The 13,712-nt window shown below is 49.6% G+C and overlaps 3 protein-coding genes across 3 annotated transcripts; 1 reads left to right on the plus strand and 2 right to left on the minus strand.

Moving 5' to 3' along the window:
- Positions 1-191: 191 nt before the first annotated feature.
- Positions 192-1,681, plus strand: BDP81DRAFT_517509 (epoxide hydrolase; the record flags this gene model as incomplete). The annotated part of the gene is made up of 4 exons (XM_060595912.1): positions 192-935; positions 994-1,183; positions 1,242-1,533; positions 1,589-1,681. Exons 1-4 carry the CDS (start codon positions 287-289, stop codon positions 1,679-1,681), a joined length of 1,224 nt encoding a protein of 407 aa, XP_060446394.1. The 5' UTR covers positions 192-286.
- A 503-nt stretch (positions 1,682-2,184) lies between these two features.
- BDP81DRAFT_517511 (uncharacterized protein) lies at positions 2,185-4,221 on the minus strand (the record flags this gene model as incomplete). The annotated part of the gene is made up of 3 exons (XM_060595913.1): positions 3,753-4,221; positions 3,108-3,692; positions 2,185-3,055 (listed from the first exon to the last, which is right to left on the minus strand). Exons 1-3 carry the CDS (start codon positions 3,992-3,994, stop codon positions 2,185-2,187), a joined length of 1,698 nt encoding a protein of 565 aa, XP_060446395.1. The 5' UTR covers positions 3,995-4,221.
- A 6,351-nt stretch (positions 4,222-10,572) lies between these two features.
- BDP81DRAFT_213847 (glycolate oxidase) lies at positions 10,573-13,305 on the minus strand. Its single transcript, XM_060582684.1, has 8 exons — positions 12,679-13,305; positions 12,429-12,621; positions 12,244-12,352; positions 11,659-12,189; positions 11,364-11,593; positions 11,104-11,285; positions 10,945-11,048; positions 10,573-10,889 (listed from the first exon to the last, which is right to left on the minus strand). The coding sequence occupies exons 1-8, from the start codon at positions 12,976-12,978 to the stop codon at positions 10,823-10,825; spliced, it is 1,716 nt and encodes a 571-aa protein (XP_060446396.1). The 5' UTR covers positions 12,979-13,305; the 3' UTR covers positions 10,573-10,822.
- Positions 13,306-13,712: the final 407 nt, after the last annotated feature.

Here is a 13,712-nt window from a genome sequence, read left to right on the forward strand (position 1 = left end):
CCTTCGATCGAATGGCAGGAGAAGGATAGCCCCGATGGTGATGCACAAGCGGGACGGATGCTGATCAACTGCATGCCGCGTGGGACAAAGTTCCACTCATGATGGAACGAAACCTCGAAACCTTACACAGCCCTTGCCCAATTCCGGTGCGGGGATGCTATCAATGCCGCTTCTTTCATGTGCTGGTGTCCCAATCATCTCGAGTTTATAATGTCGTCAACCTGTTCATCTCGTTAATGTCGGAAGTCAAGACAAATCACCACCGTCTTTTATCCTTTCATTCACCATGGCCCAAGCATTCGGAAATCTGCCCAGCGGAGTGTTGAAGGCTCCAGAGAAGTTCACTCTCCAAGTACCGGATCAGAGCCTGGACGAATTCCAGCAGCTACTGAAGCTTTCCAAGATCGGGCCGGAGACATGGTACAACAAGCAAGAAGATGGCCAATTCGGCGTATCTCGCAAATGGCTCACAAACGCCAAAAAGGCTTGGTTGAAATTTGACTGGCGCAAGCAGGAGGCCCGCATCAACTCCGTCCCGAACTTCAAAGCAAAGGTCGAGGACGCGGATCTCGGAACCGTGGACGTCCACTTCGCCGCCTTGTTCTCCAACAAGAAGGATGCGCTGCCAGTCATCTTCATGCATGGCTGGCCTGGTTCTTTCCTGGAGTTCTTCCCCATGATCGATTTGCTTGTTAGCAAGTACACACCCGACACACTGCCTTACCACGTTATTTTGCCGTCACTGCCCGGTTATGGTCTGTCTGCTGGCTCCATCCCACTTGAGAAGGAGACCAAGCAAGATGCTGTCGCGCGCACTCTGCATCAACTGATGCTTGATCTTGGGTTTGGCAACGGGTACGCTGCTCAAGGCGGTGACGTGGGAAGTTTCATGGCGAGAATCATGTCTGGCTACAAGGAGTGCAAGGCAATTCATCGTGAGTGAGATTGACACCATCAGACGACATCGAGCTTCCTTTACTAACATGCACATAGTGAATATGTTGATGCCTAGCCCTGAGGATGCTGCGGGTGGTACCGATGGCTTAACACCCCAGGAGCTTGAGCAGACTGGTAGGATGTTGAAGTGGCGGGCGACTGGAATGTCGTATGCTCTGGAGCATGGTCTCCGACCAGCAACCATCGGGTTGGTTTTGTCAGCAAGTCCATTGTCATTGCTGGCTTGGTACGTTGCCCTTTTCTCACAGTCTTTTGATCTTCTTGAACTGACAGGAAATTCCCAGGATCGGCGAAAAGTACCTGGAGTGGGTGGACTCACGTTACCCGCTGCAACTGGAAACCATCCTCGAGCTGGTGAGTCTCTACTGGTACACGGATACTTTCCCTAGAAGTATCTACCCGTATCGTCCCTTGGCACAGGCCATGTCGAGTGAAGGCGGTGGTGCTACATCTATCCCTACCTCGAAGGAGACGCCGTTGGGATACTCGTGCTTCCCAGCCGAGATTGGTTTTATGCCGAAGGCGTGGGCTGAAAAGTCCTTCCCCAATCTCAAACTCTATCGCACGCATGAGAAGGTAAGAAGGAATCGAGATACTCTGTATATGGAATAGCTTACTAACTTTTAACCAGGGCGGACACTTCGCGGCACTTGAGCAGCCGGCGGCGTTACTGCAAGATGTGGAAGATTTCTTGGCTTCTGTGAAAGCTACTTCCAAGCTATGATCCCAACTAGAGAATACCGGGTAGTTAAGGGTCTTTGATGAGACATAATGAAATCAAGCTATGAGAGAAAGTTTTTCTGAAATAGTAGTCACATGCTCAAGTTGCGTCTTGGAGATGAGGAATTCATAATATATATTCTGTGATGGATTCATGATTTGTCAGGGCCGTTTAGGTCTATAAAATAACTCTGTCGTGTAATATACCGAAACCAATACCTTCCCCGCGACTTGTACGCAAATTCAATAGTCTCGCCACCGCTTGCTAGCTTGTCTTTGCTCACTTTGCGTACACATTGACTATATTGACTTGAGCTTGCTTCTGGTTCTTGATCGGGTCATGGAACTCTGTCGGACGGAAGTCTTGAATGTAAGACACTTCTCCGTTCGTTCTTGAAACCGGGGCATATCTTCTTTTGCGTTGACAGAACCTGTAATAGTTAAACTTGTCAGCTTTTCGCCTTGTCCCGGGGACAGTTCAAATTCGGGCTGGAGCCTGCCGAGGACTTACATGCAAGCACCGATCACAACAGCCAACAGGAGCACGCCGGCACCGATGCTGACACCGACAATGATCTTCTTATCAACGCCGCCAACCTCACCCTCGAGCACTCCAGGAGGGCTAGTGCTGGTGGCAGACGCATTCGGAGTCGGGGTGAACGACTTCGGGGCACCACTAGTCGAGATCAACGACTGCGCGTTCGAACCGAAGTTGATGACGTTCTGCACAACAGCCTGCGTAGCCGCCGGGAAGACTGCCTCAACCCCCGATGCGACGGCTGTGATGAATGTCTCCGTAGCAACAAACTTCCGCAGAGTCTGAAGCTGCGGCGGGCAGTTGACCAAGCCCGTCGTCAAGCATTCAATGCCGGTATACGTCACCTTCTTACTCAGAGTCGTCGTGGTAAGCCCCTCTTGACGCTTCGCTTTACTCGTTGCACTGGGCGAGACGCCCGCCACTGTTGTGGATGGAACACGCGAGCTAGCACAGGCATCCCCGAGCGTGGTGTAGAATAGCGGAATCTGAGTGTTGGGCACCGGACCCCAAATGCGGTCACCGATCTTTACCGAAGCGCCGGCCGCAGCGCCCAATGCAAATTGGTACGCGTTGACGGCTCGCAAGATGCAGCCGTCCTCGTCTGGAGTCGACAAGGCCGTGACATTGGTGCTCAACTCGGCAATATTTGCAAAGACGCTGACTTCGATCCCGGCCGAGGCGCCTGGAACCTCGATGGTGTTGTTGAAGAACTCAACCTCTTTGCTGTCGACAGGGGACGAGATCTCAATGCCAGCGCTGAATCCTGCGCGGAGGATGGCTTTGAGCTCTACGCCTGCGCTTTCAACGATGACTGGGAGGAATTCGAATTGCCCACCCTTGCTATAGTCACTGATTTAGTAATAGAGACACCTTGGAAGACGAGGTAACTCACAAGTTGACGCTGGAAACGTTCTTAGAAAAGAGGGCGATGTCAAAGCCGACTCCATCGTCCATGCGGAGGTGAAAGCCGCTACTCATCTGGAGCTCGCTCTCGACACTCAAGATGAGGTCGATGGAAAAGACAACGCCGAGAAGCAAGTCATCTCCAATTTTTGTGCCTAGAGGGGTAGTTGATGTGTAAAGGTTGAGCGTGTACGACAAGCCAGCGGATAGAGTCGTGTCTAGCTGCATGTAGATCTCCAAGTCCTCAATCCCAAAGCCTACCCTTGCTTCGGGAAAGGAAGGAACGTCAAGGTCAAATGTGATGTTCAACGGCGGGAAGTCAAAATCATCGGCATCTAGGCCGTCGGATAAGTTATCCACCACGCCGGAGACATAGTTCTTGGCGTATGTTGTAATATTGTCAAAGGTCTCTTCAAACTCAGTCCCAATATCAGTTGCTACCTTTGTAGCATTGAAGGTGCCATCAATCGTGAGGTGAGCGCTGGCTTTGCCTTTAATGTAGCACTTGGTGCACACAACCTCGATGCCGGCATTCGCTGTGACGTTGGCGACGCCAGCCTCTACCTCTTGCTCACTATAAGAAGAAGTGTTAGTGCGCGGTCTCCCGTAACTTGACTGCAGAGGAAGCACTTGCTACTTGAAGAGGATCGCATTGTCAAACCCAGTGTCGAGGGAAGAGCTGTTGGTGAACTTAGTTTTTCTTCCCTCGAGCCTCGCGTTGGAGAGATATCGACGGATGGCCAGCAGTGTGTTGGAAGCTGTCTGGCCCGGGCTGTTCCGCACCACCAGATCTACTGGGGCTTCATGCAGGCTCGCAGTCACAGCCCAAGTGACTGTAAGTGTCCAAAGAAGAAGTAATGTGATTCGTGGAAACATTGTTTAAATCTACTCTTGTCTTGGGATATTGAGAAATCTGCCGGTTGCTCGAGTCTAACTCCATAGTGAAAGCGCGGAAAGGATGCTCAATTTGACTGTTTTGCTATCCTTGATCTATTGGTTTGATGTGCAAAAGGGTTCATATTCCCGACGGAGAATCCACGAGCCTGATTCCTAAAACGTGAAGTTTGTTGGTTCAACCCATGCAGTTCGCCGGTCGGCGCAGCAGACCCCCGGCTTGAGTGATTTCTCGGCCGGACGCAGGGGGGCTGGTGCGGCGATGACTGCATGACCAGGAACACTATGTTCCCTGGAGATTCCAGAATGGTACAGCCTTACAACAGGCGGAGAATGATGACCAAGATAAGGTTGATAAGTTCTTAGTTCTAGTCAAGGATTGGCCGGCCCATCTTAGCTTAGCGATGGGCCAAGTTTACGTGCAGCAAATCAAGAACGAACGAAGAGTGACGGCGCGGTTGAGGAACCGTTCATGTTCCTTTGTTGATAATAGTCTGGATGGAGTGATACAATACTTCAGAAGAAAGATCATCGTAGAGACGTTGAATTTGAAACATGGACCGTTGACAGGCGACAGCTTCTCGAGTCAGGTTGGTTCGTCGCAACTTGTGTGTGGTGACCACCCTAATCTGTGTTGGACAAGGCTAAGAAGGGTGGCTTGCTGCACCAAGACTGCATGAGGGGCACTCCCCACGGGCCACATGGGATCACTGCATGCACCCATTCAGCCGAATCTTTTTTTAACCTTCTCAACACCGTCACCAAGCTTCGCCCCGACGCGTCAATCATCGCAACAAGAAACACCTTAACTACCTTTTTGAAGCTCCCAAACTATTCGCGATGCCAACATGGACGGAACAAGACATGGAAAACGCGGGAAACGACGTGTCTAACGGCAAACCCCTGCGTACAGCCGCCAAAGACTGGGGCATCCCCCACACCACCCTCATGCACCGGCTCGCGCCCGGTAGGAAGACATGCAGAGAGGCCAAGCAGGAATATCAACGGCTCAGCGTGTCCCAGGAGAGGTCCCTTGCTGCCTGGGCTATTTCGCAGGCGGAGCTGGGGTTCCCCGTCACCCGGCCTGAGATCAAGGCGTTCGCCTTGAAGGTGCTTGCCGCCCAAGGGGACACCCGGGGGCTCAGTAAGAGGTGGATTGAGCTCTTTATGGGGAGACACCCTACTATTACCGTGAAGTCATTGAGGAACGACGGAAACAGGTATAAGAACGCGAGGCTAGCAAAAACCCGGACAGTGGGAGAGGCACGGGCAGAGGCTGGAGCAAGGACAGAAGCTGGAGCAGTAGCACAGATTGGAGCAGGGGTAGAAGCTGGATCAGTAGCAGAAAATGGATCAGTGGCAGAGGATGAATCGGTGGCAGAAGTTGAAGCAGTGACAGAGACTGAGGCAGGGGATGAGGCAGAGATGGAGGTAGTGGACTTGGAAACCCCAGCTCGCGAAAATAACGACGAGGACGTGGGGGCGTGGGAATTGTGACGGCCCCCACGTTGTGTTGGTTGTTTGACTGTAACCTGCTGCAACGATTCCTTCGCAGGTTCAAGGGGGCACATATGCAACTACATGTTTCAGCCATGTTTTTGCAGGTTTGGTGGTGGCTCATGAGTCGCGACCAATGGAACCAACTGCATGAGAAGCGGGCAGTGAAGACTGATGTTAGAATTGGGTCTAGTTTTCGCAAGAGGATAAGTCAACATACCCACTTCCTGCCCCCCCCCCTGTTTCTGGCACCCACAAAAACGCGAAAATCCACCACAACACCATGCCCACCCCCAACCTCCTTTTATCATAACATTTTCAATTCGCGTCTAAACGGACTCATCTTTTATATGTACCTCCTTTAATGCCTAATACCTTAATATACTAAAAACTAGCTTTATTAAGCTCTTAAGGATATTATAAATAATAAAAGTTAAAAGAAAGCCTTATTAAAATGTAGAATATTATAATTAACTCTCTAACTACGTTTTTAAAATAATTAGACTGAAAAACTAGCCTTTATTAACCTATAAAGGCTATCTCCTAATTAGAAGAGTAAGCTAATAAAGTAAGTTTGAATTTAGGCTTTACTAGGCCTCGTATTAATATATTAATGAATAAAGGAATTTATAAAACGAATCCTCCTTAGTTATTATAGAGATAAATAGTGTTACGGCCAGCTAGTTGTAGGGGTAGTTTGCAGAAGTTGAGGCTGCGGAACTGGTAACAGTAATCGTAGTCAGGGATAGCTTCAGGGAAGCTATGTCTGTCAATCGTAAGGGTAGGTAAGGCTTCGGTGATCAATCGTAGTCTTGTCAAGGTAGTAGCTGAAAGCGGATGTTAATCCTGATACGAAGTTAATTGCTGAAGAAGCTATGGAAAGTCTGTCCTAGAGCCCAGCTCGAGTCCATCCTTATATACAAGTCCGATCCTAACTGAACAGTGTTGAACAGTCCCCTTTGTCTGGATATGTTGGATATGCCGAATATCCAACATATCCTTGACTCGGTTGGATATGTCGAATATCCAACATATCCTTATCCCTTATCATATCTCTTATCATCACGTGACCTGTACCATAGTTCTTCCGTTCCTGGGGTTTCCCCAATGTTCCGTCCCGTCCTGCATATATGATGCGCCGTAGCCGCTAGGCGTCAGCGGGGCACGCCCTGGTCTCATGTTGGGTCGTAACAGTTATACTTAACTCGATAATAATAACTAACTAACTAACTAACTACTAGTTAATACTTAATAATTATTATTTAAAAAAGTCAAAAAAGACTTTATAGAGTAGGCTCGGTAATTAATAACTACTTATTAATAACTAGACCTTTTAAAGGCTTAAGTTATTAATGCTATAATAAGAAAACGGAAGGTTATTAAAGTTAATTTTAGGGAATTGATATAGTTACCGGCGTCGCAAATTGATACACCGGCGTCGACCTTACACCGGTGTCACAGACCCGCTGTCCTAGCCCCCAACCTTGAGGTTGGTGTTGAGTAATCCGGTGGCCGGGTTACGTAAGCCTGAGGCTGGATAAAACTCTGCATCCTGTATTCTGTCGCGCATGTCCAGAAACGTAGCTCCTTGAGCTACGTCTTGTCAACAGAGCCTGTACCTGCTTAGGATAGAGCCTGCCCGTAGCAATAGATTGTCTGATCCGCCTGCCCAGCATCCACCTGCCAAACAACCTGCCTGCTACCGTGACAACCGGCGTCGCTGTTCGACCTTTTGATTGGCTCAAAAAAACAATACCTCTCCATAAAGGCGGTGAGGGTGACTGCACTAACATGGCTATTCCTGCCCTCTTCTCTAACCTAAGCTCGGATTTGAGATTTCTAAAAGTACGTATTACAGCCTACTTATACCCCAGGTTTGTAAATCTCAAATAGGGACTATATAACCCCTCGAAAGGCCTATTACCTAACTACCTTTTGCGACGTGGTTGCAAATATTCATCGTCACTACAGACCATTTCCCACTGACTCCGTTTCCTCCGAACACTAGGCTGCATCGGCCGTCCACTTGTATGATTCCCTGTTATCCTCCCCTTACCAAGAACACTAGACTGGCTCCTTGTTTGTCGCTAGGATGAGCTTGATATCTGGCTTTAACTTAGCTAACTTATCTCTTATGTAAGCCCAGCTAGCGTCGACTTATTCTTGCTCCCAGGTGGGCGGCCTCGCTTCTTACTACTTGCGCCTTGGCTGCTGTAGGTAGTGCGGGCTTGTCTGGCTGACTGGCCCTTTGCAGGTAAGGCTAGTTGTGATAGGACAGGCTGCACTGTGTTCTTTGGCCTGCCACGGAGGGATGCAGCAATCTTAGGGTCAAGGATCCGGCGGTATAGATCTAAGGAAGACGTCTCTCGAAGACGCCACCGAGGGTGTACCTCCCATTTACTGAAAATAGCTGAATCTAACTTTTGGGAGTAGATCTTATGGCAGCATGGGATACCCAGCTCAATTAAAACAGTACAGTCTGGACCACAGTCTCCAAGGGGGGCTAGGAATGGCCTCGTGCCAGACGGCATTGCCTTCTTTGCCAGCCGGTATTGCTTCCCAATTAATACAAGACACTTCGAGGAAAGCATTGTTCGAAGTTCGCCTAGGTACTCAAAGCGAGTACCTATATACTCCCGGCCTGTAAGCACTTCATCCTCAGCATAAGCTTGCCTGAAGCGTATCTCCTGGTCACTAATCATGTCCTGCATAACATCAACAAGTCGATATAGGTGACTAAGACTATTTAAGAGATAACTCTTAATGTTATTATTACTTGACTTAGTGCTAGAGGTGACGCGAACACTAAAGTTCTGGTATTTTCGGATAGAGCAGCGGGCCTACTGTGCTCTTAAAGGTAGGTATGTTGTGTGGAGGTACTGGAGGATTGGGCGTTGGTCGTTAAACTCTTTACAGAGCTTGGTCCAGGCTTTCTCAAAAGCGTGCTCAGTCTCAGCAAAAACAACAAGCTTCCACATCATAAGGACCCCACGATACGTATGAGGGGGGGGCTCATCAACAGATGTGTTGATATAGGCCTCATCCTCATCATTTAGCGTGGCCATTGCTTGTATTGGTAGCTGATATCCCTCGTCATCAGACCCACTGCTGTTACTGCTACAGCTGCGGTCCTTAACCCACTTCTGCTTAGCCCTGAGCATAACGTTAGAATTGATGCGGTCGATGCAGAGTTGTTGCTGAACGTCTGGGAACTGCTCATTCAGTGCAGCCTTCATCTGCTTGTCGTAGTCTGTAATAATAACAGTGGGGTAACGGACTGAGTGTTGGTCCATGAGTTGGCGGATCCCTGCTGAGAGAAACTGGAAACCCTCTAGTCTCTCGTTGTCGATAAGGCCAAACGCAGCGTTGTAAACAGATCCAAGGCAGGTCTGCCCAGTAGCTTGGAAGAGAGGGAGCTTAAAGCGATTGGTGTTATAGGTGTTGTCAAAGCTAATCACCTCAGGGAATCGCTTCCACATTTGGAGACAGTAGGGAAAGGTCCAGACAAGGCCAATAAGGCGGTTTAGCTCGGCGTCTGCCCATTTCACCACGTAAGGGATGTCTCGCTCATCAAATAGCTTGATTAATGCTGTAGTTGGCGAATATCCCGCTAGTTTCTCTCGGTTTATACGAGCCCTAGCGTTGTAGATATCTCGCTAGGTGAATAAGGACTCTGGGAACTGCTCCTGGACAACAGCACGCACATCGCGAGCCCGAATCCCAACTCGTCGGCTTGTAGTTTTAATGGCATCCTGAAGTGGCTGGGTGAGCCTGCGATGTGAAGGGTGTGCAGTAGCTTCAAGGCTAGGGCCATGATTATGCTAACTGTGCTGGGGGTCTAGGTGATAACGTAAGAGCCACTTACCCTCCTCTTGAGCCTCGGTAATAACTTGCCATTTACAACTGCATTTACGAGACTTGCGCTATCAAATACCAGCACCTTATGTAGGCCCAGGCTCGCCAAACCGATCACACTGGAAGGTATATCGAATGATTCGGCCTCGAGCTTTATGCCTATTCCGCTTTACAATGCCAAATTCATTAGCTCTTGCAAAGGTATTAACTCGGTCGAAGAGGGCATCATAGGTTTGCTCTAGATCGCCAGGAATCGGTGGGTTTGGGATTTCGGTTATAGGAGGAGAGGAGGATCGGTTACTTAGAGTGTGGTAGGAGGCTACAGTTCGGAAAGACGCTTCGCTTTGAGGGGAGGATTGCCGTGGGGGTGAATAGGGTGGTGGGTTGACTTGGGGACCCCATGTTTCTTGCCATTGACGGACATACTCTTGTTGTCGGAGGAGTGCCGTTGTTAGCTGTTGATTAGTCCCAACAACCTGTAGAACAAGCTGAAGAGCACTATTAAACTGCTTTGTTGTAGGATGGGAAGGTTGCTGGGACTGTTCGTTGGGAGGAGAGGGGCTATGCTCTGGAGAAAGTCGTGGGAGAGTAGTCCGCTGGGTTTTTATTGTTCCTTTAAGGAAATAACGAGTAAGATATAGCATAGGCTCTATACTAGGGTAATCGTATGTAAGAGGTCGCGTGTTTTGTAATATGTCGGCTAGGAGCTCGGTGATAAGGTCGCGCTGCCCTTAAGGATCACCAACTCTATAGAATTGGCTAATGCTAGGGCGGCTGCTTTCTGAGGAGGGAGATGATGGTGGTTGGCCAGATAATGGTGGGAGGCCATACTCAAACAATGGTCGCTCTCGTATAGGGGGAGGTTTATTAGTAGGGGTATTGCTTTGAGATTGGCCTTGTGGAACATCTCTAACTCCAGTTAGAGAAGCCATTATAAGCAAATAGCATAAGTCAGACTTAGAGGCTTGATGATGTAACCTTAGAGGAAAGGGAGCAAAGGAACAAAAAGGGTTGAGATACTTTGTGGGTATCTGGCAGAATTTGATTGCACTAACAATATTTTTTTGAGCCAATCAAAAGGTCGAACAGCGACGCCGGTGTAAGGTCAACGCCGGTGTATCAATTTGCAACGCCGGTATATCAATTCCCTAATTTTAATACAAAGTTCGCTAATATTAGGGATATATAGCGGGCTTAGATCGAAGTAGGTAAAAAAGAGGTTATTATGGTTGAATCTAGCGAGTCTGATTGCCCTAGTGAAGCTGGCAGCTATATTGTAGTGGATGAGGTTGAGGATCAATAGTTAATAGTAATGAGGAGGTTGGGTTGTGATCCCATCGTTTTTATGGTGCCAGAAACAGGGGGGTTCAAATTGATCTTCTGATTGACAACCAACAACTTAACTCTGATTCGTTCAGGACTACTATGTGTCTAAATAAAAACGGGCTAGCATAGATATCATGATGCAGCGACGGCTTTCGAATTGCTAGGAAGGTCAAATACCTTGCCAGGGTTCATGATCCATCTAGCAAATAGTAAGCATCATACATCAGGAACGTGTAGCTTATCAGTAGACTTACTTCGGATCCACAGCCTGCTTCAACGTCCTCATGAAATCAATAGCATCAACGCCGAGCTCATCAACAAGACAATCCTTCTTCCCGATACCGATAGCATGTTCTCCCTACGAGGAAAAGTCAGCAAGGCCAAACCTTTCTACCAAGAAAAAGAAGACTTACTGAGACGGTGCCCTCCATCTCCAAAGCTCTGCCCATCATATCATGAACACACTTCGCAACTGAAGCTCGCTGCTCTTCGTTCTTGGGGTCATACATGACCGCCTGGTGAAAGTTGCCGTCTCCGACGTGTCCAATGACGCTCGCAAAGAGACCGAGCTTTCCAGAGTCTTCTTTGGATAACGCTATGTATCGTGTTGTTTAGTGGATTATCTCAATCTCAGAAAGGTACTCGAAAGGCTGCAAAAGTTTCAAAGACTTACTGATGATCTCGGCCAACCTCGAAATCGGCACAGCCACATCTGTCGACCAGAGAGAGTGCCCCTCGGGCTTGATCGACGTCATCGTCCAGAGAGCTTCCTTTCTCGCGGCCCATAGATCGGCTTCTTCCTGCTTGTCTCTGGCGAAGAAGACCTTGCGCGGCTTGAACGGATGCACGATTTCCTTGACCCTAGCAACGTCTCCCTTGATGCCGTCTGTGGTCCCCGAGAACCTGCGCGTGAAAAGATCAGCCCACCTGGAATGATTTCGGAGCATCCAAAAACCATCATAACTCACTTCAGAAACAATGTTGGACTCTCATCCCATGCAGTCTTCCGAACAGCCTCACTCCCATGCCGATTGATAACCCTCATCTGCACCTCATCCAAAAACTCCAACGCCCCAAGCGGCACCCCGCTCCGTATCAGCCCCGTCGCAGCTCTCGCCGCCTCCTCAATCGTCCCAAACGACACCACAGCTACACTCGTATCCGCCGGCGCGACCGCAAGCTTCACCGTCGCCTCCGTCACGATCCCCAACGTGCCCTCGGCGCCCACGAATAAGCTGGTAAGGTTATACCCCGCCGAGTTCTTGCGCGGCCGCCGGCGCGTCTTGATGATGCGCCCGTCAGCGAGGACGACGGTAAGATTGACGACCCAGTCCTTCATCGTGCCGTAGCGGAAGGCGTTTGTGCCGCTACAGTTTGTGGAGACCATGCCGCCGATGAGGGCTGTGGGCGAGGGATCTAGCGGGAGGAAGAGGCCTGAGGGTTGAATTTCGTTGTTGAGGGTTACCCAGTTTACGCCTGGTTGGACGACGACGTCCATGCTGAGTTAAGGTTAGGACTGGTGATCTCCGTGGTAAAGTAAGAAGGGCAAGTACTCGTCAGGGTGGAAAGCAATAATCTTGTCCATGTGCACAAAGTCGATGCAGATTCCGCTGTATGGTGATGAGAAACTTCCCTCGACGGAAGAGCCGGCGCCGAAAGGCACTAAGGCTGGTCAGTACTCGAATGATAGTGGTGATTGTCCCGAGTTTGGGATACTGCGCAGGGCTCATGTACTTACCCATAGGCACATTGTATTTGTTGCAAATCTTGGCTATCTGCGAGACATCTTCCGTCGTCCTCGGATAGACGATAGCCACGGCGCGACCGCTCGAGTTGGAAGTAGACCAGTCAGAGTGTCCATGGAGCTCAATCTCATCTTCGTCGAAGCTGACTGCGCCTTCACCTAGAGCATTGAAGATCTCCTGGGCCGCCTTGATAACTATTCAGTACCGATCTTTCGCGGTTCTTAGTCTCAGGATCAACAGTACCTTGACCATTTGCTTCCGGCTCGCGAAATCCACATGCGATAACTTCCCCGGGCCCTCAGCTTCCGGGCCCGAGACACCGGAGCGGCCGATGAGGTAACCCGCAAAGAGCGGGATTGCACCGAGAACCAAGAGTTGAAGAGGGATGAGTTGACCACTTTTCTTAGATTGTGGCGCCGTGTGAACTGATCTGAAGAACTTGGCTTTCGATGAGTCGGTTCCTGAACCGATCGGTCGGGATGGTGCGCGTCTAGCGGTGCCACTCGACAGAGCGCGACAGCGCGTGAGTGCGCGAAACGCCATTGAATCGACTCGTATCTGCCCAAGGTTGTAGCTCTTAGTATCTCTCGGTTGGAAAATGATACTATGGTCAATTAGTTGCCTTGTTTTGATGAGCCGGGATGTGATCCGCCAAAGAAGGGCCGAAGAGAGCGAACGCGACGCTCTGACGACGTTGAAGCGTAGGTTTTCCGCCAAATACAACCAATTTGACTACGCTTGAGAGTGACTAATTCATAGAGTATGAAGCACCCGATTGCAGGTCGATTCAACCTCGTCAATTGTGTGATGAGTTCATGTGGCAAGATGGCGACGTTGATGCGCGTACGCAAGGAGTCCGGAGATACCAAGGGGGGAATCGCCCTCCCCGGCCCCGGAAACCGGACGCGGTTTGGGCCGAGGCAAGCCACATGGGTACACATGTGTCGTACAAAAACGAATCCGTAATTGCCGGCCAGCAATTACGCCTTATTTACCACAAAATGAGAGTCGGCCACACAAATGAATTCAACGGCTCCAGGACATCACCAACGAGTATCGAGGAAGAACAGGGACTTCAATTCTTTGCACGATTTCCAATATTTCGATATCGGATTCTGGGATGTATCCAGGTCTGAAGAAGGAGTTGAACGTAACAGCATTGGTACTTGTGTGACTTCAACTAGGATGAGAATCCGTGCAAATCCGCTCCAATGAGATGTCGAGGTCATCGCGAATAAGCCAGCCGGAATCTCATCACGACAGTGACTCACTCACAA

Source organism: Colletotrichum phormii (assembly GCF_030913505.1).
Source record: "Colletotrichum phormii strain CBS 102054 chromosome Unknown BDP81scaffold_8, whole genome shotgun sequence".
In the NCBI taxonomy this organism is placed as follows: Eukaryota; Fungi; Ascomycota; class Sordariomycetes; order Glomerellales; family Glomerellaceae; genus Colletotrichum; species Colletotrichum phormii.

Bases quoted from the DNA above. Each gene is read 5' to 3' on its own strand.
- BDP81DRAFT_213847 (XM_060582684.1), bottom strand. From the start codon at position 12,978: ATGGCGTTTCGCGCACTCACGCGCTGTCGCGCTCTGTCGAGTGGCACC. The intron at 12,353-12,428 runs GTAAGTACATGA...GACCAGCCTTAG, and splicing joins CAAATACAATGTGCCTATGG to TGCCTTTCGGCGCCGGCTCT. The intron at 11,594-11,658 runs GTGAGTTATGAT...TTTCACGCGCAG, and splicing joins AGTCCAACATTGTTTCTGAA to GTTCTCGGGGACCACAGACG.